At 38.9% G+C, this 26,235-nt stretch overlaps 12 protein-coding genes across 12 annotated transcripts in view; 3 read left to right on the top strand and 9 right to left on the bottom strand.

Annotated features, from left to right (window-relative positions):
- Nucleotides 1-242: 242 nt before the first annotated feature.
- On the bottom strand, nucleotides 243-3,521 carry SMC5 (DNA repair ATPase SMC5; the record flags this gene model as incomplete). The annotated part of the gene is made up of 1 exon (XM_018365497.1): nucleotides 243-3,521. One exon carries the CDS (start codon nucleotides 3,519-3,521, stop codon nucleotides 243-245), a length of 3,279 nt encoding a protein of 1,092 aa, XP_018221752.1.
- Nucleotides 3,522-4,430: 909 nt separating this feature from the next.
- DI49_2365 (uncharacterized protein) lies at nucleotides 4,431-6,725 on the bottom strand (the record flags this gene model as incomplete). Its single annotated transcript, XM_018365496.1, has 1 exon — nucleotides 4,431-6,725. The coding sequence occupies one exon, from the start codon at nucleotides 6,723-6,725 to the stop codon at nucleotides 4,431-4,433; it is 2,295 nt and encodes a 764-aa protein (XP_018221751.1).
- A 656-nt stretch (nucleotides 6,726-7,381) lies between these two features.
- PRE6 (proteasome core particle subunit alpha 4) lies at nucleotides 7,382-8,146 on the bottom strand (the record flags this gene model as incomplete). Its single annotated transcript, XM_018365495.1, has 1 exon — nucleotides 7,382-8,146. The coding sequence occupies one exon, from the start codon at nucleotides 8,144-8,146 to the stop codon at nucleotides 7,382-7,384; it is 765 nt and encodes a 254-aa protein (XP_018221750.1).
- Nucleotides 8,147-8,845: 699 nt separating this feature from the next.
- Nucleotides 8,846-9,166, bottom strand: RPP2A (ribosomal protein P2 alpha; the record flags this gene model as incomplete). The annotated part of the gene is made up of 1 exon (XM_018365494.1): nucleotides 8,846-9,166. One exon carries the CDS (start codon nucleotides 9,164-9,166, stop codon nucleotides 8,846-8,848), a length of 321 nt encoding a protein of 106 aa, XP_018221749.1.
- A 692-nt stretch (nucleotides 9,167-9,858) lies between these two features.
- RPS15 (40S ribosomal protein uS19) lies at nucleotides 9,859-10,287 on the top strand (the record flags this gene model as incomplete). The annotated part of the gene is made up of 1 exon (XM_018365493.1): nucleotides 9,859-10,287. One exon carries the CDS (start codon nucleotides 9,859-9,861, stop codon nucleotides 10,285-10,287), a length of 429 nt encoding a protein of 142 aa, XP_018221748.1.
- Nucleotides 10,288-10,722: 435 nt separating this feature from the next.
- NOP12 (rRNA-processing protein NOP12) lies at nucleotides 10,723-12,264 on the top strand (the record flags this gene model as incomplete). The annotated part of the gene is made up of 1 exon (XM_018365492.1): nucleotides 10,723-12,264. One exon carries the CDS (start codon nucleotides 10,723-10,725, stop codon nucleotides 12,262-12,264), a length of 1,542 nt encoding a protein of 513 aa, XP_018221747.1.
- Nucleotides 12,265-12,606: 342 nt separating this feature from the next.
- NGL1 (RNA exonuclease) lies at nucleotides 12,607-13,698 on the bottom strand (the record flags this gene model as incomplete). Its single annotated transcript, XM_018365491.1, has 1 exon — nucleotides 12,607-13,698. The coding sequence occupies one exon, from the start codon at nucleotides 13,696-13,698 to the stop codon at nucleotides 12,607-12,609; it is 1,092 nt and encodes a 363-aa protein (XP_018221746.1).
- Nucleotides 13,699-13,987: 289 nt separating this feature from the next.
- NTG2 (bifunctional N-glycosylase/AP lyase NTG2) lies at nucleotides 13,988-15,133 on the top strand (the record flags this gene model as incomplete). Its single annotated transcript, XM_018365490.1, has 1 exon — nucleotides 13,988-15,133. One exon carries the CDS (start codon nucleotides 13,988-13,990, stop codon nucleotides 15,131-15,133), a length of 1,146 nt encoding a protein of 381 aa, XP_018221745.1.
- Nucleotides 15,134-15,241: 108 nt separating this feature from the next.
- Nucleotides 15,242-16,396, bottom strand: PEX15 (Pex15p; the record flags this gene model as incomplete). The annotated part of the gene is made up of 1 exon (XM_018365489.1): nucleotides 15,242-16,396. The coding sequence occupies one exon, from the start codon at nucleotides 16,394-16,396 to the stop codon at nucleotides 15,242-15,244; it is 1,155 nt and encodes a 384-aa protein (XP_018221744.1).
- A 447-nt stretch (nucleotides 16,397-16,843) lies between these two features.
- On the bottom strand, nucleotides 16,844-20,164 carry PSK2 (serine/threonine protein kinase PSK2; the record flags this gene model as incomplete). The annotated part of the gene is made up of 1 exon (XM_018365488.1): nucleotides 16,844-20,164. The coding sequence occupies one exon, from the start codon at nucleotides 20,162-20,164 to the stop codon at nucleotides 16,844-16,846; it is 3,321 nt and encodes a 1,106-aa protein (XP_018221743.1).
- A 3,355-nt stretch (nucleotides 20,165-23,519) lies between these two features.
- GSH2 (glutathione synthase) lies at nucleotides 23,520-25,022 on the bottom strand (the record flags this gene model as incomplete). The annotated part of the gene is made up of 1 exon (XM_018365487.1): nucleotides 23,520-25,022. The coding sequence occupies one exon, from the start codon at nucleotides 25,020-25,022 to the stop codon at nucleotides 23,520-23,522; it is 1,503 nt and encodes a 500-aa protein (XP_018221742.1).
- A 405-nt stretch (nucleotides 25,023-25,427) lies between these two features.
- Nucleotides 25,428-26,235, bottom strand: part of GAL11 (Gal11p) — a gene marked incomplete at both ends in the record, with an annotated part of 3,399 nt that continues 2,591 nt past the window's right edge. Inside the window, one exon of the mRNA XM_018365486.1 lies at nucleotides 25,428-26,235. This exon is cut by the window's right edge and continues 2,591 nt beyond it. Coding sequence (XP_018221741.1) covers nucleotides 25,428-26,235 — 808 coding nt within the window.

Raw genomic sequence — 26,235 nt, 5'->3', positions numbered from 1 at the left:
GGACACTTATGTGTGCATTCAACCTTTTGTTGACTACCTTTTGTTCTGTGGGTATTTTTCCTTTAATAAAAATAATCTATTCCAACTTTTCCTAAGCGCGCTAGATTTGTTTAAATCGCCTGTCGAGAATTGCATTTATGCCCAATGCACTTATCATTATGAACCGTCTTAGCTGTATCAAAAGAATCTTCTCAACTGTTAAACATGATCGCATGTATATGTATATATAATAAATAGGCTATTCAGAAAGAGTAGTTAGAGGTCTCGCCGAAATGAATCATCCTTGGATCCTCCGTAGGATTTGGAATCCAAGAACCGGCCATAACACAGTGTACTCTCATCTTCTCGTGGTAATACAAATCGGTTAACAACTTTGGAGTGATCAAGAAATATTGAGATGTGTTTTCGGCACATGCATTCTCTACCATGGCCTTATGAACAATTCTTTCATTTCTTGAGTCCATACCTTGGTTGATTTCGTCTACGACTCTGAATGGAGCAGAGGTGAACTCTTGTAGGGCAATCATGTAAAGGACCGTAGAGACCGCCCTTTCACCACCTGACTGCGTGTGGGAATCTAGTTTCTTTAATGGTGCATTATCTCTGAACTTGACCATGATTTCTATCTTCCACTCAGCATAGTCCTTTGGCTTTTCCAGATGAACAGCACCAGCACTACCGACATTATTAAATAAACGAGCAAATCTTGTGGAGATTTTTGATACTATGTCATCCAGCTTAGGTTCCAAAATGGCATGACCTTCTTTTAACTTGGCTTTAGTGGTTTCTAAATCTTTAGTTTGCTGAGGAACTGTTTGTTCCAACTCTCTCAACTCAGTGACGACTTGATCTAAAATTGTTATAGCAGATTCGTCATGATTCACCATAGCTATCTCGGATTCTAATTTATCGATAACATCTTGAATGAATGGCAAATTGAAATTCCTCTCTTTTTCATATTGTTCTGCTACTTTATTCAATCTTTCCTTTGTATCCTCGTCGTAGTGTCTAATTTCTTCCATCCAGGATCGAAATTCAGGAGTATCCCTCATCTCCTTCACGAACTTTTTCTTATGCTCATATTGATGCTTTAATTCAGCCTCTCTTTCGTTGAAAAATCCAATCACATCATTCATGGAAATGTCCATATTTTGGGCTTCAAACTGGAAAATTTGGGAGGTCATTAATTCCTTTTGAGAATTTTTTAAATCCTCCATCGAAGAGACCATCTTGGACAGTAATCGTGTTTGATTGAGCAGTTGCTGCTGAATTTGGTCATCGATATCTTTGATCTTCTGTGATACATCCTTCCTGGCTTCACGTTTCAACTCCTCTAATTTCTCTTCCAGTGTTCCTATTGTACTTTTCCTCATAGTGTACTTTTTACGAACCTCATTTAGTTCATGAGCCTTTCTGTTTATGTTGTCGTTTTTTGACGCAAGTTCAGATAATTCGTGCCTATAATCACTCTTCTGATTCGACAATGTGTCTAACGTAGATTTTCGGTTATTATATTCATTCTTTAAGTTGTCAATATCACTCTCGATTCTAGTTTTCTGTTCATTTGACATAATAGACCCTTGGTAAAAGTTAGTCTGCTTTATGTTGACATCAGTGGGAAATATCTGCTTATTACCATAAGATGATTGCTTGATGTCTACAAGTCTGTTCCCGTGAATAATTCTCTTGAAAAGAATTCTTCCATTTGATGTTGGTGTAATCAATCTCTTTATCTGCGCCGGCGTCAATTCCCTCCTAGATACTGGGATGGTATGTATCCTGTTGATTTGACAAAGCATTTTCATAACCCTCTTGTCACCAGTAATAAAATCGGATAAGTAACCTTCGAAACCCAAATCTCGAACTGTTTCTATAGGCACCGGAGGTTTGGAATCAGTGTTAGATAGTTCTCTTAAGTTCACTTTGAATTTCTCAAGAATTGGATTTGCAAATAGCCTGTAAGCGTCAGAGTCAACAACGGTCAGGGCTTTACTTGTATTAAAATCCACACATTGAGCCAGATAAGCTGCGAACTGAGAATTAATAGCAGACACTGTCATAATTGCAGGTTCTAGAATTTTCTCCTTCATTTCGGGATGGTCCCTAATGAAAAGCACGGCATCACGAACCTCTTTCAGATCTTGATCTTGATTTAAAATACCAATTTTATCAGTTGTATTGAGGGACTTAGTTTTATTCTCTGCTTGCCTCTGTATACTCCTCATTTCATGATTAACGGCATTTGCTTTTGCATCTATTTCAGAAATAAGTCCTCGGAGGTCTCCTTCTTTGTTGATGATTTCCTTTCTTTTGTTATCTATATCTTCAAATACGCTTTTTTCAGGCAATTGAGTTTGTTCTAGAATTTCTCGGTTTCTCGCCAAATCCTCCTTTGTACCAATGATGGTTGCTTGCAATTTCTTGGTTCTACCTCTATAATATTCGTTTTGAGTTTTCTTCTTAATAACATCATCTCGTATGGTATTCAACTTTTCAAAAATATCATTAACTTTTTCTTTTGCTTTCACAAATTCGTCATTCTTTAAGGAACATTTTTCTGTCAATTCGTGAACTCGATTCTCTAAAGTTTTTTTTGTATTTGCAAATGGCTTCTTATCCTTTAATAAAGCTCTTAAATTTGACTTCGCTCGCTCATACTCCTCTTTATAGGTATTCAGTTTCTCCTTATGATCTTTTACCTTCACATAAGGTAATAATTGAGAGTGCAACTCAATTTCACCCTTTTTCTTTTGAAAATCTCGTAATGACTCTACTGATTTTCGTAGTTTATCGCTCTCTTGTCTCAGATGAACGACTTTCATTTTTTTAACGTCAAGGTCCTTTTGCAAACTCTGTTCATTTGCCTGGAGTTCCATTAGTTCCTCTAGTACATCTAACAGGCTTGCATCGATGGACCTTATAGTTTCTACCAATAGTTTTACTGACTTCAATCGAGCAAATTCCTCCACACGCTCTTGGGATAAAAATTGACATAGATTATCTAATTGGATGTTCAACTGAGAGACTAAGGTTTTAACTGCATTTTCCGATACCTGTTCGTCGTTAATCAAGTAATCAGATCTCCTCTTAGATCTAGTGATTATTCTAGTAACTTTTATTGTTTCGTCATGTGTACTTATGAAGTCAATATCATGAATCTTTGGTGAATTCTTCAAAGTGATTTCAATCCTTGAAATATCCTGACCATTCTTGATAAAATCTTCCACTTTTTTACTTCTACCGATATATTCTGGTTTACCAGCCAACCCCAGACACACAGCACACACAAAAGTAGACTTACCGGACCCATTGGGCCCAATAATCATGTTTAGAGACGGCGAAAGGTTGAATTCAGTTAAAGTGTAGGTCACAAAATCTTGTAAACGGATCTTAATTATACTGCCAGGCTGGAAGGAAGATAAATCAGCTGTGGCAACTTTTACTCTTTTGGAGCTCGATGAGGTGTCTTCTTCATGGCGAGTTCTTCCAACATATCTGCCTAAATCTATGAGGCTGGTCATATCTTTGGCCGACTTTCTTCTACACCTTACCCAACTCTATATGATATGCCTGCATATGAAGTTATGTGTAAGCGTACTACCACTATTGCTACTAACTTAACATAACTCGAAAAAGTGATGGGACGCGAAAGCTAACGTGTATCATACAGCTCAGTCATCCTGGACGACCTACATTTTAACAAGAGTATAAAAGCTAGGCACCTGATGTACGCAGTGATAGCAGTAGATCCAAGTGGAGTTTCTTTTACATTCTACATAAGTATAAGCAAGTCCAAGAACTATGAAAGTAATTTCCAAATGAAAAGCATACAAAAAAGGAAGGCATACATTAGTATCAGTGTAGCGGTTCTGTAAGGTTAATCTTTGTTTGATTCGATCATGAAAATCTGTTGCAAATTGCTACCTCTTTCATCATTCTAATGTAAAATTCTTCTCTCCTGCTTCATTCAATTCTGAGATGTAGAAGCAATACCAACTAAACCCAGCGCGACACACGCACTGGAAAATAATTGCGCATTGCACTCCGACTGGAGTCCCACATAACTGGAGTCCATCTCGTGGTCAGTGCTTCCGTTTATTTGTGTTTTAGAATGCTGAACAAAAAGAAAGAGAAACAAGAAGCAGGTCGTAATTTTATATATTTTAATTTTTTCCGCGTTTTAAGCAAGAGACGGGAAGAAAAAACCAAGACGTTTGTAAAAAAAGCTAGGGCTTCGTTGTAAGTAGCCAAGCAAAGTAGTCTATTAAAATGCAAATGTTAACTTCTCACAGAGTGCGTAACTACCTATGTAATCGCTGAATAGATAGCGTGCCGTATATGCATGTCTGACCACTACATGTACATATATATATATATCCATATTTATTTGTGCGTGTCTGCTACTTAATATAGCAAAGACTGTTTCTTCTTTATGGGCTGTTTAACTTTCCACGGTAAAATCGTACGTAATCAGACCATATTTTGTTCATAGAAGTTCGTTTCTTTTTCAAGTACTGGAGATCTTTATCGCTACACCACGCACAAGACGCGAACTTCTTTTCCAAAATGGCATATCTTTCATCTTCCTTGCGTTGTTGCTGGCTCAAGATGTCCACGTATTCCTTGACATCCAATCTCAAGCCTTCTTTATTTCTTAGGTTGTCGATGCACAATTTGATAGTGGACTGCGTTTGTAAAGACGAACGGTTGATGTGGTGGGTGTCCTCTGTGACAGAAAACACCGGGACTAAGTTTTGTAACGCCTCTTTGTCCAGATATATTTCACTTCCCTTGGTTTCCTGTTCGGACAAAATGTTCTTCCTGCTAAGATTTCTAGACAGCATATTTCTACTTGCTGATCTTTTTGGAATGTTAGCCTGGGGTTCTTCGTGTAGTGTAGGAATAATATCTGCTGATGACCTTGGGTAGGATGTTGATGTTCGGTTGACCAAACTTACGCTATCCGTTGAAACTCGTTTCCTTTCATTAGGGCTTGGCGTTATCGGACTACTTCTTACAGTGGATATAGGGGACAAAGGAGATGCTGTGGTTCCTCCTGCTACTGCTATTTTGGGCGATGCAGCGAGAGCGTCCCTGCTACTATTACTATCGCTTAAAATTCTAGTGAAACCTCTCTTGATCTTAGAGCCAAGAGATATCTTTCTATATACCTCCTCCACATGGTTCGAAGTGGTTCGTAAAACTTCCTTGGAAGGTCGACTACTGTTAGCAAACTTGGTATCGGAATCCAAACGAGAATAAGACTTCGAACATGAAAGCTGTCTTCTTGGTTGTTTATATTCAATATTCGAAGATCGTCGAATTAGCAAGGGATGCTGACCATTTGTTGATCCCGAATCGAACGTTTGAGACGATGGTAAAGTTGGTGTATTTGGTCTAGTTAAACTGGGGCCGTTCTTGACAGATTTTTTTCTTAAAATGGCACTAGAGGCTCTTCTCAAAAAAGGCATTTTCTTTTCTTCGCTAGTCAAAGCAGATTCGGATTGGAATGGTATTGGTGTTTGGGTACTTGGCACTGGCGTGGATATGGCAGGAGGTTGTAAGCCGATGATATCTATGGACGCTGCCATGGCGTACTCGCTTGAATTTTCGGTACTTAAAGGCGGTAACGATTGAAGACGTTCTTCAAAGGTTCCTGTATTTTTCCTACTCAAATTACTCAATTTTCTTGATAGCTTTCTTTCTACAGTGCTATTATTTTGGGGCAATCCTAAAATGATAGTATCTCTCAGAGTAGAAGCTAAGGTGCTAGAATTAGATCTACTTCTATCTCTCGAGGCTCTATCGCTCTGATGTTGCTCATAGGGAGAAGAAGGTGAAACCGGGATGGGATTCAGGATTTTATTAGGATCATACAGTATGGTAGCCGCCTGATCGGACGTGGAGGAGAATGTAGTTGTGTTTTCGTCATGTTCCCCACTGGCAGGTGACGAAGAATATGTTTTCAATGTCGCAGTGCTTATCGGAGTTCTTGAGGCTCTTGAGGTTCTTCCATCGGAACCGGGATTAATAATATTGCGAATGTTTGAATGGCTGGTCATCTCCAGGGCTTTAGAAAGATCGAACGAGGTCTGATTATCTAGGATTGTATCACTTAATTCAGAATTGTCGTTAGCAGTCATGTTGTTGTCATGCGTCATAATGGCGAAATCCTGTGATTTCCTAGTAGCATCTGGAGTAGAGCTCGTTAGGTTCGCTATTACATTTTCTGTTTCCAACATTGAGGACTGACTAATGTCATCCTGCTCAAAAATGGCTTCATTGATATCAAATTTTGGAGCAATTTCTAATTCTCCCGTGTGGGGTAAAGGTGGCAACAAAGTCAGTTCTTCCTTACTATTACCTTTGTCGCCACGGAAGCCCATTTCTTCATGTAAATTAGGAGTGGATAGTGAGAGGTTGGTGGCTGATTTATCCATATCGTGTAGCATATCCAAGTTATCGTGCAGATCGATATTGGACGAAGACGAAGATGAAGACGAGATTCTTCCTAAAACACGAGGCGAAGAACGATCTATTTGGGTGAGTTCGTCATCATTTGCCTCCTCTTCTTTGATATTGTGCAAATGCGTGGTAACAGTCGTCGAACTCGATGTGGGTGTGGCGCTCTTGGGCATCGTAGGCAGGGTAGTACTGTTATATGCAGTGGCCCTGTTAGAGCCAGAGTTCCTGTATCTGGGTGGCGAGTTGTCTTGGTGGTCCATACTAAATATCGTTAACTTTTTTATTTCTTTTTTTTATTTCTTTTTTTTTTTTTTTTTGATTTCTTCTATCAATAACCTGGTATTGACTTCTAAATATATGTCAAGAAATTTTAGAGATGTGTTGAAAAAAATTGTAAAAAAAACCTAGAAGAATCACTGGATTATGAATAGAACAGTGTTTTGATACTAGAGGGGTATAATAATACGATGTGTCTTTTTTGACTCGCAGGGTTTACAGCGTTGTTCGATAAACCGAGCAAAGTATGGGCATATAGGCGTATGGACGGAAAATTGTGGGGAAATAACACGGTATTTCAGTTTTGTTTTTTCGCAGGCGATCAAAAAACTCTGTGTGTGGAACTTATAGAGTGAGGAGAGGCTTTGATGATGGATATGTTGTTCGAGTGGGGCTAACACGTCTGCGCCATCAGGAACAAAAGTGAGATTTGGCAAGCGCTCTAGAAGGCATTTCAGCTTAGCCGGTTTTCTTGGCGATATGGGAAAACCGAAAAATCACCAGGTCGTGGAAGATGACGCGGGGAGAGATTCGTGATGAGTACATATATTTATACTATACTATACTGTACTAAGGTTTATATTTTGTCGTTGTTGATGGTTATATAGGGCTTGTGGCCAACATATGTACGTTGCTGGGCTCAATGGCTGGATTTCTTCTTTTTATCCTGCTCTTGTTGTTCTTGCTTTTCTTGCTCGATCTGGGTGACGTACTCGTTGATTTCGTCGCTGTTYAAGGCAACGATTTCTGAGTCTGGTCTGACGACGGTGATTTCGATGTTCTTGGCACCTGTCTGGACGACTTCCAAAAGAGATCTTACGGTAAGCTTGACACACTCTTCCACGGTGGCTGGTGGCTCTTTGCGGTCGTAGTTCTTCTCCAAGAACTCACGTACCGTCTTGGAGTTTCTGCCGATAGTCTGCGCAGACCACGAGGAGTATATACCACTTGGTTCGGTCTGGTAGAGCTTGGGCTCATCATCTCTTGAGTCGAAACCGGCGATTAGCGTGGACACACCGAATGGTCTGACACCACCGGACTGCGTGTATCTCTGCTGCACACCGGCCACGTAACGTGTTAAGTACTCCACCGTCACTGGATCCTCCAACGTAAGTCTATGACTCTGGGCCTCCACTCTGGCCTTCTCGATTAAGATTCTGGAGTCTGCATTTAGACCCGAAAACGACAAAACCACATGCGAGTCGATCTTAGACACTTTTGAAGGCGTGATCCTGGTGTCTTGTAGCTTCAAAGTAGACCTTCTTTCGCAACCCAATACCACGCAATTCTTACCCTTAACACCTACGGCACAGGTACCCCTCTTTACAGCCTCCAGGGCGTACTCGACTTGGAAAATGTGGCCATCTGGCGAGAAAATGGACAAAGCTCTGTCGTAACCACTCATTCTATGTAATTGTGTGTGTGCAACTGGTCCTGAGGTGCTTATAGGCGCTGAATCGGAGCTTCTGCTACCATCTATATATGGTGTCTTTTCGTTCCCTTCCGGTGGCAAAAGAATCTTCGAAAATTAGACTTAGACACTCAGTTGCCCGGACGGGCATATATTACCGGCGGCTCCAATATATAAGAGAAGCAGGCCATATCAATTGGCCATGCCACAGACCACATCTGATCGGTACCACTGTGTTAGCGGAACAATTGGGATGAGTAGGTTTTCAACACTCATCATAAAAAAAACTCTTCTCTAGGAGCCATGTTTTCCCTGGCTCGTGCTTGAAAGCAAGAAATGTATATCTCTGAGAAGCGGCTATAGCACTTTCTATCCTCGAGTGAAAAATACGATATACAATTCCGAGAGATGTAACAGCAAAGATCTTAACGGTCATGCACGGTAGCGTGTGTTCTTGCGTGAGCTGGGGCACGTGGGCGGTATAAAGGATCTAGTTTTTTGAAACAATGCATTAAACCACTATTATATAATATTTATATGTATAGATAGATATTAAATCATGGATTTAAACTTGAAGAGGGTTAGAAAAAAAGAGCATGGTCGCTACAGGGAGAGAAAATGCTTTGTGTTTGCATCCTTCCCGCTACAGCTTCCAATAGATGGTGTAGGGAGCTTGCAGATCTTTAAACAAGCTTAATCGAATAAACCGAAACCCATGTCGTCATCGGATTCTTCAGCGGCTTCTTCTTCCTTGTCTTCTTCAGCAGCAGCATCACCGGAGGCAGCAGCAGCGCCACCAGCAGAGGCTGGGCCAGCAGCTGGAACAGCAGCCAACTTTTCGTTACCTTCAGTAACTAATTCGTCAACAGACTTACCTTCCAAAGCGGACAAGACGGAGGAGACCTTTTCGTCTTCGATTTCAATACCGACGGATTCCAAAACGGCCTTGATCTTGGTGGCATCTGGAGTGTTGCCAGCAGCGTTCAATAATAGGTAAGCAGCTAAGTACTTCATTTTTTGTATAATTGGTTCTGTTGTTGTGTATAAACTTCCAAAATAACCAAAAATTCGAACAAATAAACCCGAAATAGAACTGAATTAGCAACTCCAAAACTAATAACTATTAAATCTCGGATCCTCAATACTAGGTTAACCAAACTTCAAGCGGTACTAACAACTCACTGTGCCGTGCAAAAAATGTTGCAAGCTTCGCGCGTCTCACAAGCAGCCCAGCCCAATCAGCCCTTAGCCTTCCCACTGGCTCTCGCGGATTGGTGACAGTTTCCCGAGTTTTCCATGCGGTTGAGCATCTTTTCATCCGTACACCCCGCATATATTTGGCTTGTTGTGTATGGGCGTGCAGTCCTGGGATTTGTTTCGGGGGGGTTTGCCCAGAGCGAGCCTGGAGCGTCCAGAAGGAGCATCCGTCTAGCTCCGTTGGAGGCTTCCCCCCGGACGTCCCCGTCCGACTCACTCGTAATGGCTCTCTGAAACTGCTTGCCCATGGGAATGGGCAATCGCTTGCTTGGCCCGTCTTATGCGAAATCCATTTATTCGGTTTCGATCTCTTAGTACAGAGTTTCATATTATACTACAGTCTCTTTTTTTTATTTGTTCTTGAATTTCGTTTTTGTATTTATTAGTGCTATTCCTTACTTTGTAGAATAACACGAACCAAGTATACAACAAGATAATTACGACCGATCATGTCTCAAGCTGCTAACGTCAAGAAGAGAGTTTTCAAGACCCACTCCTACAGAGGTGTCGATTTGGAAAAATTGTTAGAAATGTCCACTGAAGATTTCGTCAAGTTGGCTCCAGCTAGAGTTAGAAGAAGATTTGCCCGTGGTATGACTTCCAAGCCAGCCGGTTTCATGAAGAAATTGAGAGCTGCTAAGTTGGCTGCTCCAGAAAGTGAAAAGCCAACCCCAGTTAGAACTCACATGAGAAACATGATCATTGTTCCAGAAATGATTGGTTCCGTCGTCGGTATCTACAACGGTAAGTCTTTCAACCAAGTTGAAATCAGACCAGAAATGTTGGGTCACTACTTGGGTGAATTCTCCATCACTTACACCCCAGTCAGACACGGTAGAGCCGGTGCTACTACTTCCCGTTTCACCCCATTGAAATAAGCTCCCTAATAACAGAATCGCAACCGCCCTTGTATCTTCTTTTTTCATATATAGTGTCTAGGTATTAGGAAAGAAAATTTTTGTTTATTGGTATTATTATTATTATAATCTATTATATTATATTTGTTTGTTTTCTATATGGATTGAACAGAGCACACCGGAAACAATAAATGGAACTTGTTCCTTACACTGTTACCTACCTGGGTTCTGTCTTTATACTATCTGTTCTGATTATGTATCATATGAAATATATGCATGTATCTCAAGAAGTGCGAAGCTTTTTCTCTCAGAGTTTGTATCAATGAAGCATTGCCATTTACTGATCAGAGAGTACCTTCTTTGGTGTTTATATAAATATATACATGTACAATGATGAATAAAGGTCATCTAATTATTGTTATATATGTCACGTAAAACGAAACCCGAAATTTTTTCATGCTCATCGCAATTTTTTCACTTTCTTCCTTTAGTCTTAAACTGTTATATGTAGCTTTCAGTAATTCAAGACATTTCGTTGATAAAACGGTTAAATATTATCCTACAGACTACCATTACACTAAGATTGAACGTGAAAATATGTCGTCTGCAATTGATAATCTTTTCGGTAAAGTTGACGAGAAAAAAGTAGAATCCGCCGTGGATAAACTATTCAGTTCATCTTGTGGTCCTATCAATAAAATACAGGTCAAGAGTAAAACCCGTACTGTTCTTCCTGATTCCAAGAAGAGAGAAAGATCCACCGAAACCAGCCAGGAGAAGGTAGAAAACAAGGACGCAGAAGTTGTCGAGGAACAAACTGAAGATGCCACCCTTCCAAAGCCAAAAAAGGTCAAAAAAACTAAAAACAGTGACGAAGACGAAGGTTTAGAGGCCCGTTACTATGCCAAATTACTAAACGAAGAATCCAAGGATGATAAAGCTAAAACAGTCAGCGGCGATAAAGCAGCATCAACAACAAAATCCAATGACCTAACCACACCAAATGCATCAGCAGCCAAGAAGGTAGATTTCAAAGAAGATGAATTGGAAAAAGCAGAAAGAACTGTTTTTATTGGTAATATACTAAGTACTGTTATTACATCCAAAAAAGTCTATAAAGAATTTAAGAAACTTTTCGGTACAAGTCCAGCTGTCGAAACTGAAGAATCCGATAACGATGACGAAAAAGAAGATGCCAAGAAGGAAAGCTCTAACCCATTTGCCATTGAAAGTATAAGATTTAGATCCATTTCCTTTGATGAAGCTCTTCCCAGAAAGGTTGCGTTTGTCCAACAAAAATTCCACAAGTCAAGAGACACCGTAAACGCTTACATCGTATATAAGAACAAGTCAGCTGTAAGACAAATTTGCTCGAACTTAAACGGTACCCTTTTACAAGATCATCATTTAAGAGTCGACGCTGTTGCACATCCAGCTCCTCATGACAACAAGCGCTCTATCTTTGTAGGTAATTTGGATTTTGAAGAAATTGAAGAAAGTCTTTGGAAACACTTCGAATCATGTGGTGATATTGAATACGTCCGTATCATCAGAGATTCAAAGACAAATGTGGGTAAAGGGTTTGCTTATGTACAGTTTAAGGACTTGCAAAGTGTTAACAAAGCTCTTTTGTTGAACGAAAAACCTATGAAGTCTCAAAAGCAAGAAGACGAAGATTCAAAAAAACCAGCCAAGAAGGCAAGAAAGTTGCGTGTTTCCAGATGTAAAAACATGAAAAGAGGTACCACTGTTGGAGCTGGCTTAGATAAAAATGGTTTAACTGATTCACAAAGAACCAAAGCTGGTAGAGCCAAGAAGGTTTTAGGTAAGGCCGACAGGGCAACTTTGGGCCAGGAAATTACCATCGAAGGTCAAAGAGCCAAAAAGGGCGAAGGCTCCACCCACTTAAAGAAGAGGAAACAAAGATCTCCTACAGGTAGAGTGACGCAGAGATCGATAGCATTCAAGAAAGCCCAAGCTGAAAAAACAAAGAAATAGCTTTCATCAACTTTCACACAATAAGAGTTTTCTTAAAATAGACTGTATATTATCATATTATTTGCTTCTTTTTTTGTATCTCCCTATATATATATATATGTATATGTATTTATATGCACTGGCATTTTTAACATAGTCCTATAAATACACATACTGAAAAATCATGCGCATTAAAGAGTTCTATAAATATATTCATATCCTGGCTATAGGTTATGTTCGAAATATTACTTAAAGAATACAACAACACTGAAAAGAATATTGAAAAGATTGAAATACGGTAACAAGGTGTAAGAGAAATAAAAAGAAAAAGAAGATAAGAAAGGAAGAAAAACACGAGAACTCTCATAGTATCTTGAATTCTGTTAGTAGGGGTATATGATCACTGGGATGGTTTTCATTGGGTAGGCCTAATTGACTTGATGCTAACAATTCATCTGAAACTTCGTTACCGGTTAAAATCTTAGTTAATAAGAAGTCTGAGTCGTGATACCAGACATAATCAAAAATACCCTTCAATTTCCCTGAATAGCACGTATGCACGAAATAGTCACTTGGTATGTCGTCATAAACACAACGGTCCAAATACGGTCTCATTGGGTTAACAAGATTAAGATCTCCATGATTAACTATCTGGCCCTGCAAAAAATTAACAACTAATGAATCTCTTGTAGAATTTAAATCACCAGTGAATAAAATCTTCACTTTCTCTTGAGCATCTGCATCACCTGGAAGAAGTTGCTTGATTATTTTTGACAGTTCTCTCATTATGATCATACATTGTGTCAGCTTTACTTCGTCATATTTCCAATACAGGTGAGTATTTAAAACGACAAATATGGTATTCGATTCCTTATGTTTCAAGGATACGAATAAGCATACCTGATTCTTGCCCTTCAAAACATCCAATAAACTGTCTTCGCCAATAACATTAGAAGCGCCGTCTGTTAAAGTCACCTTTTTATTGTACAAGTATTTCAATTCACGTTCATTAAAAACATTTAGTAATTGATTCAAGTAAATCCCTGACGATGAAATATAGTCGAATTTTTCAAGGTTATAAAAAATGGATACACCATCCATATCTTTGATCGGTTTCTCCCAATACTTGGGTGGGGTCTTGGAGATGAACTTGGACCCGTAATTGATATCAACTCCAATGGAATTGCGCCAATAGTTTTCGTAATCCCCCGTAGTCATTTCTTGCAGGCACATAATATCTGCCTTAAAAGTAGTTAGAAGCTCCTTCTCTAGCAGTTTGTGCCTATAATTCCAGTTTTTATACCGCTCCGCAACATAAGTATAGACTTGCGGCCACATATATGACGGTGAGAGCATATTGTATGTCAACAAAGTGAATCTAGCATCTTTTCGCACATATTTGCCAATGTTCTGCTTAGTAGATTGTGCAACTGGAATAAACCTTCGAGAGAACATTCTGATTCATGTGAGCAGCAATCCTGTTCACAGTATTTCTCCTTTTCGATTCTATTCGGATTTTGTTTATCCTTTTTCGTTTCTATTTCGCAGCAATAAAATATTGAACTATCAACATCTATAAGTTTTGTTTCGGAGAAATCAAAATAAATAGTGAGCAACTGTTTCAGTTTCTGAAATAAAGATTTGATAGAGAAAGTAAAGCAAAATCAAACGCATTTTAAATCGCTTTCATGAGAGCACATAGTACATAGAACATGTATACCCAGAAAATCTTTCATAGTACATAATGAGAGAAGTAAGCGGGCGTAGGAAGAGAAGGTATATCCCAATTGATGTTGAAGAGGTGGAAGTTCGGTCTAAGTACTTTAAAAAGAAAGAAGATAAGGCTGATGAGTCACTACAAAAGCCTAACGTTACCAAAGACTCACAAAGCAAATATGCTGTAAACATCGACTGGATCAAGGCACTGAAGCCGATAGAGTATTTCGAGTGGATTGATTCGAGGACCTGTGACAATCCAAAAGCTTGGGAACGAGTAATAACTAGAGAAGAAATGGTCAACGATTCTGGGGCAGAAATTCCTGAAACTTTTTTACCCATTTACAATAGAGTAAGATTAATGAGGTCCAAAGTCAACACGCCAGTAGATTCAATGGGATGTAGTATGATTCCTGTCTTAATTGCAGATAAGTGTGGGATACCGAGTGAGAAAGTCAACCCAAAGAACTTCAGACTTCAGTTCCTTATTGGCACTATGCTTTCTGCCCAAACAAGGGATGAACGAATGGCTCAAGCCGCCTTAAATATCACGGAGTACTGCTTGGACACTTTAAAGATATCGGAAGGTCTTACTCTAGATGGGTTACTTAAAATCGACGAGTCGATATTAGCAGACTTAATTCGCTGTGTTAGTTTCTATTCTAGAAAAGCCAATTTCATCAAGAGAACAGCTCAGTTACTGGTAGATGATTTTGGCTCTGATATACCGTTCGATATAGACGGAATTCTATCATTACCTGGCGTTGGGCCCAAGATGGGCTATTTGACACTGCAAAAAGGCTGGGGTTTGATCGCCGGGATATGCGTTGATGTGCACGTTCATAGATTGTGTAATATGTGGAATTGGGTGGATCCTATCAAGTGCAAAACTGCAGAACACACCAGGAAGGAACTACAGGCTTGGTTACCTCATTCGCTATGGTACGAAATTAACACTGTTTTAGTTGGATTCGGTCAATTGATCTGCATGGCAAGGGGTAAAAGATGTGATTTATGTCTGGCGAACGACGTTTGTAATGCTCGTAATTCGAAACTAATTAAATCTTCCAAATTTCACCAATTGGAAGATGAGGAAAACATGGAAATAGTGTATTCGCACTGGTTGGATACACTTGCAAATGGCATTAAAACGCAGAGGTACAAGAAGAAGTAACATCAACATTTATAAGAGAAGACTAAATGATAACAAAGCGCAAAAAAAAACCATTATATATTTCATTAAAATCTGTAAATAATACTGCATATGATTATTTAAATTCCATCATATACTCGCTAGAAGCTTTAGCAGCTGAACAATATGAGGGAATACAGAGCGGAAAGCCATCGGAACGTGTCTAAAGATTGCCATTAACGATTTATATCTTTTGACGCATAGCAAAAACAACAAGCCTCCAAGCAAAAGCCCGTTTTTATTCAGCATTCTTTTTGTAAAGTGATTTTTTAAAGCGGTCCAAAAGGAGCCAACTAGAATGGTGATGTCATGTTGGGGCTTACGAGGAATTGTTTCATTGTGATCAACTTTACCAATATCAATAGAGTTGCGCTTTCTGTATGCATTGTCAGCCTTTAAGCGAACCTTGGCATCATCGTGTAGCAAGGGCTCTTGGAAATGGTGTATTTTCTGCTTCATGCCTTTTGATTTTGTTTTAGATTTTGTCAAATTTTTTTGTATTTTGGTATCAATCGAGTTGAGAATAGCGTCCTCTATGGACTCGTTCTTTAATAAATGAAGACCCTTTAAGGTTGCAGATAGGTTTGGTAATGTCTTACAAAGGGCCCAGTACAAATTCGGGGAGAGTTTCTTATGCTCTAGCTTTACCTGCACTTGAAAAATGAATATTTCAATCAACTCCTGCAATCCGAAAACATCCACAGTAGTCCTCATCTTAGTTGTATACGCGAGAATAAAGTTTCTAATTTCAGACTCAACGTCCAAAATGGTTCTTTCACGTTCCATATATTCTGTCCCACCGGACTGAATAGCCTTGATACAGCACCGAAATAATTTATTGATGATCAAAAGTTTATTGAGGTCTTTGAGAATGATTTCCTGTATTTCAATACATCGCGGATGATCCAAAGTAAATGTATTCAAAACCTCTCCCTTTAAAGTTAAGCCTAGTTCATTGAAATTTGATACGAGGTCACAGGCACTAACAAACAAATCCAATATCATAGGATTAGACTTAAAAATACCAAGGTGAATAAACCCAGCCTCATACATCCTTTCCAGACAGTCCTTAATTTCTCCTTTTATAAATAAATTCAAACACTCCTGGAATACTTCATTTCTTTCATCATTTTCTGACTTTGTCGATTTGCCATGATTATTGAATAAGTCATCGTTAAGTAGGTCCCTTAAAGAAGAATCGAGGGAATACATGGGCGCATTGCTCATTATCTCACTTGCAGCCATTATTTACCAAATCCTCAGTAGAATAGTTCGCACTTCTAGCGTTCGTGTGGTTCTCCCTTTTTCTTAATCATCATTTATTTGCTTCATTAAATGAGTCTCTGCGATGACTTTTCTTTTACCTTTGAGTTTATTCCGACGGCGATAAGTTGCTTAGCGCAAATGGTTTTCTCCAAGCACGATATTGAAATAAGGGAAAGAAATCACAGCACACTAAATAAAACCGCAATTTCTGCTTTTACAAGGTGTAACAGCTGTTGATGAGTTCATACCATTTCTCTTTGTATATTGGGTGTGTGGTGAGAGAATATGATAAGGAAAGAACGGAGTAACAAGCGTAGCACTGAATTTTATACTAAAACTGTAAATAATATAGCTAATGAAGAATGTAAAATATCTATTGGAAGAATATATTGTGTTATTTACTTTTCTTTTTGGGGAGAGAGGTACCTAAATTTTAAGCCATTTGTCTTGATATATATCGTCAATAGTAGGCCTCTTATCAACTTCTCTCGTCAGAATTCCTTTTATCAAGTTGATGCAATCATCACTCACGTTTTCCGCATTATCAAATCTTAATTCCCCTTCCAAAATTTCGTCAATGTTGTAATATGGGTTCTCCTTGTAGATAATAGTATAGAGTAGTACCCCGAGTGCCCAAATGTCTTGCGGTTTACCCTTATAGGATGAACCGCCAAGGACTTCAGGCGCAGCATAGTCCATAGTCCCAACAAAGACATCGAATGGCCCGCTTTTAGTATAGGCGGCTGACCCAAAGTCAATTAATTTCACGAAACCATGTGAATCCACAATAACGTTTTCATCCTTAATGTCTCTGTGAACAATACCTTGATCGTGCAAGTGCTTTATACTAGAAACAACCTGTTTGAACACCAACTTAGCTTCATGTTCTACCATATCTTTCTTAAATTCAATAACGTCAAATAAGTCAATACTACCAGTCTCTCCATGAACTGGGGTTTCAATGTAGTAGTAATCGTCATCTTCGAAAAAATCTAATAATCTCAAGATATTTTCTTGTGGATTTTTATTCAGTGTAGCCATAATTTGAATCTCGGATGGTATAGTACCTAATTTTCTATCTCTTACCCATGTGTCCACCAGAATCCTCTCTTTGAAGATCATTTTGATAACCACAATGTAATGCTCCTTATTATGGATACATAAATTGACTTTGCCGTAAGCACCTTCGCCCATGGCTTGTAAAATGGTAAAATCAGAAAATTTCTTTATGCGCTTTTGTGAGCCAATATTGCTTTCTGGAACGGTCAAATACGTAGCAGTAGCATTTGTCGCCCTTGATTTGGGTCCTTCTTTAAGCAGTGCACTTGTTTCTTCTTTGATTTCCTCCCCATTTATCGGTTCAATTATACTCATTATTAACTTTTCATCGACTTTAAAATTGTCGTCTTTTACAAATTTTGATTTGTCTTGTGTGTACATTTTCGTTAGTTCAATCTTATGCTTTAATTCAGGATCATCAACCATGGTCATATCATCGTCGTTATTGTTGTTTTCATTAAGTTCGGTATTCCTTACATTACCACTAGGGGTCTCCCGTAGTTTTTTATTCACTTGATTTAAATCTACCTCGTCGTCGGAATTGGAAATCGTTTCAGAAGAGCTAATCGATAGATTAGTCATTGTCCTCAAAAGGTCCACTGGAATCTTTTCTGAAGACTTCTTGGACGATGCGTTCGAACTACCTCTACTACCGACAATATCAATTTCATTTTCCTTTAACATCGGTAGCTGTGAAGGAACGGTAGTGTAATTCTCAATAACTACGTCTCTCGAATGGGTGATCCATAGCAGTATAATATTCGTGTTCAATACACGTAATTGGATATCTACCTTTATTAAATTACCATCTTTATGGCAGCCATCTATACCAATTGAGGTATAGAATGAGTCAATATTATGGTGCATTTCAGCTTCAATTTTTCTAAAGAAATGTTCAGTTAACACCAAGCCTTTATTTTCTGGCAAGTTTATGTTTAAACTGGGATACGTTTTATTGGAATATAATATCATATTTGCTAAGGAGGGAACCAATTTAATAATTGGTCTACCGACCAGTTCATGAAGCCGTAGGCCAAACATGTTTTTAGCAACTGAATTATTAAAGCTTAAAAGATTAAAAGTGTGACTGTCAACAACAAATAAACCAGCTTGATAAGGTAAACTATGGATCTTTAACTTGATTTCATTTTCCAATACAGAAGTTGTTACAGCGCACGGTATATTTTCTGATAAATGATTTAATGTGAAATATCTTTCTTCATTGATATGGTTTGCCACTCTGATAGGTAATGGTAATAAGTCATCATCTGCGGAAAATACTCTCCCGAAACGTACATCATCGATCAGTTTACCCAATGAATGACTTATTGATCTGATGTCATGAATTTCATTTGCAAATTTCACTGTTTTTTTTGTGGACGTTGGGGAAGATGATTCTTGCTGTTGCTGTTCATTAAAGTTCTTTAAAAACCCCGTTATATCAACAATACTATCCACTGAAAAATCCGTAAGGTTTAGCATAACATCAATATAGTCACAAGGTGTCTTTTCGAATACACAGACCAGTAAACCGTTTTTCCGCTTGGCCCACAACGATGCCCAAATCAAGTTTGGTAATTTGTTATCACTTGTTGAGTTTGGCTGAACAATAGGTATGGTTTCACCGGTAAATACGATTTCTTGATTTTCTTCTTCTGCATTCATAATTTTCTCTAGAACAAATTTCCTACTATCCGTATGAATTAGGTCAAGTAATGTGAGTGCCTTGATGACGTTTTTCGATATACCGAATGTTAAACATGCCAAATCGTTGGCAGCCTTGAAGTTCCAAGGATATTGTTGAGAACAGGTGAAAACGGCTTCAGGGCCAGAATTTTTCGCAGATGTGAAGGGATGAAGTATGCGGCTATAATCTTGTTGTGGCTTGATATCTGCTAAAGAAACTATATCGTCTTGGTGTTCCCGATGTTGGTTAGATTGTGAACTTACACCAGAGTCTTTATGAGGAAATTTCTTATAGTTTTCAAAAAACGGTTCAGCTAAACTATCTAGTAAAGCTTTTTTCAGAGTTTCTGATTTTTGAATATCCGAATCAAAGCTCAGCTTGTTGATGTTTAATAACGACAACATGTGTAAATCGGAAGCCCTTTCAAACGAGTTATTTTCCAGTGCTAGATTCAACAAAAACAATAAATTCTCCAATTCTGACTTTTCTGGATTCAGCTTGTTGGTAGCAGCGTTATCTGTTAGCACCATCAATGAGGCAGCTCTTTGAACCGCAGGTCTTTTGGAGGCGGATGAGATATTGGACACCGCTGGAACAACAGAGGGCCATTTAGATGGTTCTCGGTAATCCGGCAGTGCGGTGGCCTCGGTTAAGTTTCTTGTATGCTTAAGCGAGGTAGGGTATGCTATTACGGGAGACTTTTTCTTTAACTCTTGTAAAATGTCGGGACTCTTGACCATTATTTCCAAGGACCTTCTTAGTATGGTCAGCCTCACTCCCAATGAGTTTGGAGATATGGGGTTATACGAAAATGCATGCGGCGATTCGTTGGGTACAGCAACGAGGTCTGAACGGTCATCATCACTAAACGTTGACGAGAATGAATCAACGGAGGAAGACGTGTGTTGGTAAAGGCATGGCGGCTTGGACAGGCCCACCAAAGGGGTATTTTTAGGATATGAGATGTCAGCAGAAGTTGCTGACTTTATCGGGTATGTCATTATCGTCCTTGTTTATAATACTGTACAGTAAAGAAATTGTAAGACAGAGAGAGCAAAACACGAGCAGTGAAACGCTTTACTAAAGGATACGGTTATGTTCCACTGTCTTTGCCAAAAGTAGGAATTCCAAATAGGAAAATGCTACCGAAATAAAGTGTAAAAAAAAGTTGCTGATCAATTAAACTGTTGGTGTTTTCCTACTCCGTTCCGTTCCTGATAAGGAAAGAAAAAAGTATACGGCCGTGAAGTGTTAGCTAGAAACACGAAAAGTACTAATAGTTGAAAATGAATACGTGCCCCTTTTTTCTCTTTCGCGATGCTTATTACTTTATAAGCCAGCGTGGGTCGTTTCTTTGGTTTCTTTTTTCTTCTTTATTTTTCACCTTCGTTTTTCCTTCCCTTGTTGATTGTTCTCAGCAGCTCTGAAAAGTCGAAACAGGGATATGTCGTTCTCAGTAGACACGCGTATATAGACTTCTTTCTCGCCCTTACAAACCAAAATAGCTTTGATGCACAGTTTGCACTTGTTCTTGCAGCATCGACGCGATGACATGTTAAGTGTTGCCCCTGCCCCACCTGGAACAATAGCTTGGCCAAAAAAAAAATTGTTCCGGCGAATTTTTCCTTCGACTTTGATGGATCGCGTCGCGCCACAAAAAAAAACCAGGTATTAACGTTATAATAGCTATATTTATTACTATTTTACACTCTAATGGTCTTGCAAGACGTCCCAAGAGCACAAGCAGCAATGTCAACTAGAGCACAACCTGATTGGTACTACCACAGACATCCATATGCGTCGACTCCACTCGCGGAGGGCGAGGAACCGCAGCTGCTCCCCATCCAAGACCAATCGGGCCATAAGGGGTCGAAAACTTGGATGGCATACAAGGCCCCGATAGTGCAATGGTATAAGAATGCAATGCTCGTCAAGCATAGTTTCTGGCACGACCTTGAGTCGTGTCACCAGATCATCTGGTACCCTTATAAAGTACGTACATACCCAACACAGTCATATTATTATTTGTTCCGCTTTACTAACCGCACATGAAGGGAATCAGTGAGTCCGTGGGTAGCACGGATTACTTGCACCTGTTTCTCCTGGTGATTGGATACTACATGCTGAACCTTGCGTTTGTTGTTTTGTTTGTGGCGATACTAACATGCTCGACGCTGGTGTTCATCTACCTGCCATTTTTTGGGTTCCTGGCACTACCGATGGCTTACCTGCAAACTGTTCTCGTTTCCACTACCATTTGCAATTCAATGGTGAAAGGTACTGATTTTATTCTTTTCACGCGTATATATGGGGTCACGTTTGCAAGAAAGAAATTACCAGAGTTGAGCAAAGCTTGTGAAACGGTGAGCTTCACGCCATTTGTTTACAGAAGATCGCATCGGTTGCGTGGAATTTTTTCAAGACAGTTTTATTTCGTTTCTTTGCCGCAGTTTTTCATCTTTGTCATCTGGTATGTCTCTATAGCCTTTTTCTTTCTTTTCCTGATGATTGTCCCCGTCGTGGGACCCATTATAGTCAACATGATGCCATGCAGTCCTGGAATGGGCTTCTACTATTTCGAGCCCTACTTTGTCGACGTGCTACACTTGAACTCGCGTCAACTTTCAGATGTCTACTACAGAGGCTTTGCAAAATGGCTCCTGTACTCGWTGTCAAGCGGTCTACTAGAATCTATCCCAATCTTGAGTGGATTTTTCATTGGCACGAACGTCGTGGGTGCCTCGCTGTGGATTATTAAGGAGAGAAACGATCAAGAAGATCCGATTCTACCTCCTCTCACCCCTGTGCAGCCGATAGAACCCGCTGAAGAATCCCACGCCCCTCCGGTTCAACAATCCATTTCCCACGTGAACCCGCCATGAAGCCTTAAAGATAGTACCGCCCACCCGCCACTACTTTGCACGATACATACCAACTCAACTATTTACTACATAATATCTCTACTACCTGCTAATAATATTCGTTCCTACACTTTCACAGACTTGAAAATCAGGGTTCTTTTGACTCCGGACCTCAAAAAAAAAATTAAGTTAATCACCCTCAAGAAATGTAAGGGACAAGGAAAAAAGGGCAAGGCTATCCCTGAGGACCCCTGGTTTGTTGCAAAGGCAAATTGAGGATGAAGCCCAAAATTGAGCTTATAAGTTACCGTCACAACTCCAATGTTACAGGAGTTAGTTCTTCAACTTTTGTAGAAAATAAACTTCGGCCTACTGTGGAGCTATCTAAAGAACACGCTAATTTAGACGGAAATAAGACAAATAGCTGGCTAAATATTTTGAGAAATCAGTTTGAATTTTGGTTTCCAGACACAATACCAACAATGAAGCTAAGATACGATTTGCTAAAGAAAAACTTTATTAAAGAGATCTTTAGTTCAAAAGCATTCATTTACCCATTTTTAGTAAGTACATATATATACACCTTTGCGTTTCTAATATTCCTTCTTTGACTAACCAATTTTTTTTTTTACTTTTGTTAATGTTAGGGATTCTATGAAGTATTGACAAATCCCGTTTATTGGAAACACATTTTCCTGTTTGCTCTTTGCTATGCCCTAATTTTCATTACCATCGCTGGTCTTTTTTACGTCACATTTGTGCCGCTGTTAGTGCCTTGGGCTATAGTACTATTAGGCCCTCTTGGTGTGGTATTGGTTCATATTCAATGGATCTTACAAACGAACGTCTTGACTGCTTTTGTTTGTAGAACGTTGGTCTTGACTCATATTACAAACCAGATCTTTGATATTTCTCTAGTGCTGCAAGATCAAGACGAATTCCTTAACGAGGGAAAGCATTTGCCCAAAGCACAAATAAAGCATAGAGACATTGATGAACCTGATGCAGTGAGGAATTTCAACACTATAAAGGGAAACTGGGTTTTCAAAATTCCTAAATTCTTATTCGGAACGATCTTTAAACTGTCTGATTTTACATCGTTGACATTACTGTCGTTAATCCCTGTAGTAGGACCTATCTTGGCGAATCAGCTAATGGCCCCAAGGAGAACATATACGTATTTGCAAAGATATTTCTTACTAAGAGGATTCAGTAAGAAAGAGGCTAAGAATTTCCAGTATGAACATTACGCAAGTTTCATATGTTTCGGAATGTCGGCAGGCCTGTTGGAAATTATACCGTTCTTCACAATCATCACCATTTCCAGTAATACCGTTGGTGCAGCCAAGTGGTGCTCCTCTATATTAAGGGAGGGGAAGAAGAAAGAGTGAGGACCAAAAATTTACGTAAAGGTGTAATTATATTCTTTAGTTATTTGTGATCGGTTTCAATATTTTCTGTTTATAAGTTTAGCATCTATATAACGTGTATACTCTCAGTATAAAATGATACTGTCTAAGCATCCAAACCCTGCTGCCACTCCACCTTCATTTGAAGTATTGACTTTGGATCTTAATAATGAGCCACTAAATTCGTTCACTAAAACCTCTTTGTCGTCGAATAAAATACAACCATAAATTCCTAACTCACTGATAATAGCTTCGTCATAAGGTTTGTTATCCCGTAGTATAACATTCTCTTTATTTAATTCGGGCTCAATCAACTCCATGAGGATATACGCATCCCAGTGGCGTTCTTCGATACCTTTCAAGAAACCAGGAATGTTTTCCTTGTAAACGTTGTTTCCACCACCCTCCCTTTGTGGTTTTAGCACGTATTTCAGAGGGTCAGTCAGGGCCAATCTCTTACCTTCTTTACCCAAATCTGTATCATCCAACGGATATATTTTGACGAATGTCTTTAACAAGTTATTCTTTTGCTCAGAATTAGAAGCATATTTATTTAGTACGTTTTCATCAGTTAGCAGTTGCTGAATTTTCTTGGAACCAGATAATTGAGTAAGTAAATCTGGGGCTTTAATGGCAAAGCTACTTTCAAGGAATAGTCTTGCCTCCCAATCCTTTTCGGAGGTATAATCAGTGGTGGTATAACCAGTTCTGTAATACACCACCGCTATTTCTTGCTTAGAATCCTTAACATATAGTTTTCCAGTCTCATTATCGATGAACAATTTTTCATGAACATCATCAAATGTCAACCTAATAGATTTGACATTGAACTTTTCCAGTAAGTTTAGTTCCAATATTTTTTGATCAAAAACGTTTCTTTCATTTCTCTGCACAATGAACGCTACAATAGGGTCATTAGAAACCGAATTCTCTCGTTGTAACTTATACGACTCAACAGCTTTGGCCAATGCCTTAGACAGCAGAAGCCCTGACTCGGAAACAATCATGTCAGATTCATTATAGTATGGCCCTTTGATATCATATTTGTTTGCCTTATTCAAGAAAGTATGCAATCGATCAACTTTCCCACTGAGACCTGCAAAGGAAACAGACACTGTATTGAACTCAACTTGCTTAATTTGATCATTATCGTTTTTTTTATCGATCAGATAATCAGATCTAAATATACCTAACTTTAAGGCTTGCTTTCTGTTTGCTGCCATTTTTAAAGTTTCAAGGTATAAGGACCACAGTCTACCGGTGAATTCGGAATCCGATAAAGCCAATGCTTCAGTCTCTTTATACAAAAAAGAATCAGAATGGGCCATATCTTGGGTTATACGGGCGTATAGTTCATTGAACACTGGCTGGATTTCAACGGCTTCATCATAACAACTCTTGGGAATTGGAGTTGGGTAGACAGTTACCGGTGACACCGAAGCACTTGATGGATTTGCTTCGAATTTCGGTGGATACATAGTTAATCCATTAGTAATGGCCCATTGATTGATTTCTCGGATTAATTCATCCAATTGGTCCTTAGAGGGTGGAGATGGTGGCATATTTGTGCAATCTTGATCTTTTTCCATATAACAGCACAGCTTTCAACCGATTGATTCAGGTTAGGGACCATATATGTATTTAACTTCGAAAGATATACACGGATGATTCATGTCATTTTGACTATTTGTCATCATTGGGTAACCCGGCTATAGTAACGCATTAATAAAGAAAATAGCATTTGGCATTAAGATTACAGAAAAGTAAAAGCAAAATTAAGTGATATTATATTGATATCATGTATAGATATATTTATATAAGTGAGAATAGAAGTTACATTAAAGTGGAGATAAATCATTTTGTGAAATAAAGAACTTCTTTTGAGAAAAAAAGGAACTTGGAAAAAGTTGAAAAAAAAGTATTGAAGAAAGGAAAAAGGTATTGGCGGCCAGAAGGCCAAAAAAGGTTGTTTGACGCTATTAAGGTCTGGATTTTCAAAAGGCGCTTGTCCAGTTATTCCAATCCCATACGTTGAATTGCTCCGAATCAGCAGCAGAAGTCATGAATGGAGCCTCGTTCTTTGCAACTTCTTGTTTTCCATTAACTGTGGCGCTGGATTTGGTCATAAATTGGTCATCAGGAGAATCGATTTTGATTTTTTTGGAATCACTCATTATATTTGAATCTGGCGATAGCACCGACGCTATTGAATCTTGAGGACTTATTTCTAATACACTTGCCTTCCTCTTCTTAAAATTAGTAAAATCCACATTGGAAGAAGTGGATGGCGATGATGAATAGACCAAAGTAGACAGATCTTTAAAGTTGCCGCCGATACCCTTGAAAATTACAGCAACGTCAGACAGCCCGATCGAGTATGATCTGTTATTCTTGTTAAATTTGCTTTTCATAATTAGCTTATTGTCCTTAATGGAAACGTCAACAGAATCTTGATCCCGAGCTCTTTGTGCTGCCTTTGTAGGTTTCCTTTTACCAGAACCATTGGTGTGATCAACGACCGACTTGGGAATATCACAAGAAAGAAGCATCTCTTCATCTTTAATCCCTAGACAGTCACCCATTGTACTTATGAACAAATCAACAGGAGAATCCTTGAAAATTTCTTGGCGGTGCTTGAAACGAGAAGAAATTTCCGATTTCCTCATTTCTAAATCTTTTAACAAAAGTTCTTCCTTTTTGAATGCATTTTCTATGGTGCTAGTGTTGTAGGATGGCTGTACACCCATGGGAGATTGTGCATTCTTAATATTATTGGAATTTGGCGTACCAATTCTAGCTTGA

Source organism: Saccharomyces eubayanus, chromosome XV, assembly GCF_001298625.1.
Source record: "Saccharomyces eubayanus strain FM1318 chromosome XV, whole genome shotgun sequence".
NCBI lineage: Eukaryota > Fungi > Ascomycota > Saccharomycetes > Saccharomycetales > Saccharomycetaceae > Saccharomyces > Saccharomyces eubayanus.
This window is presented reverse-complemented; position numbering and strand designations above follow the sequence as displayed.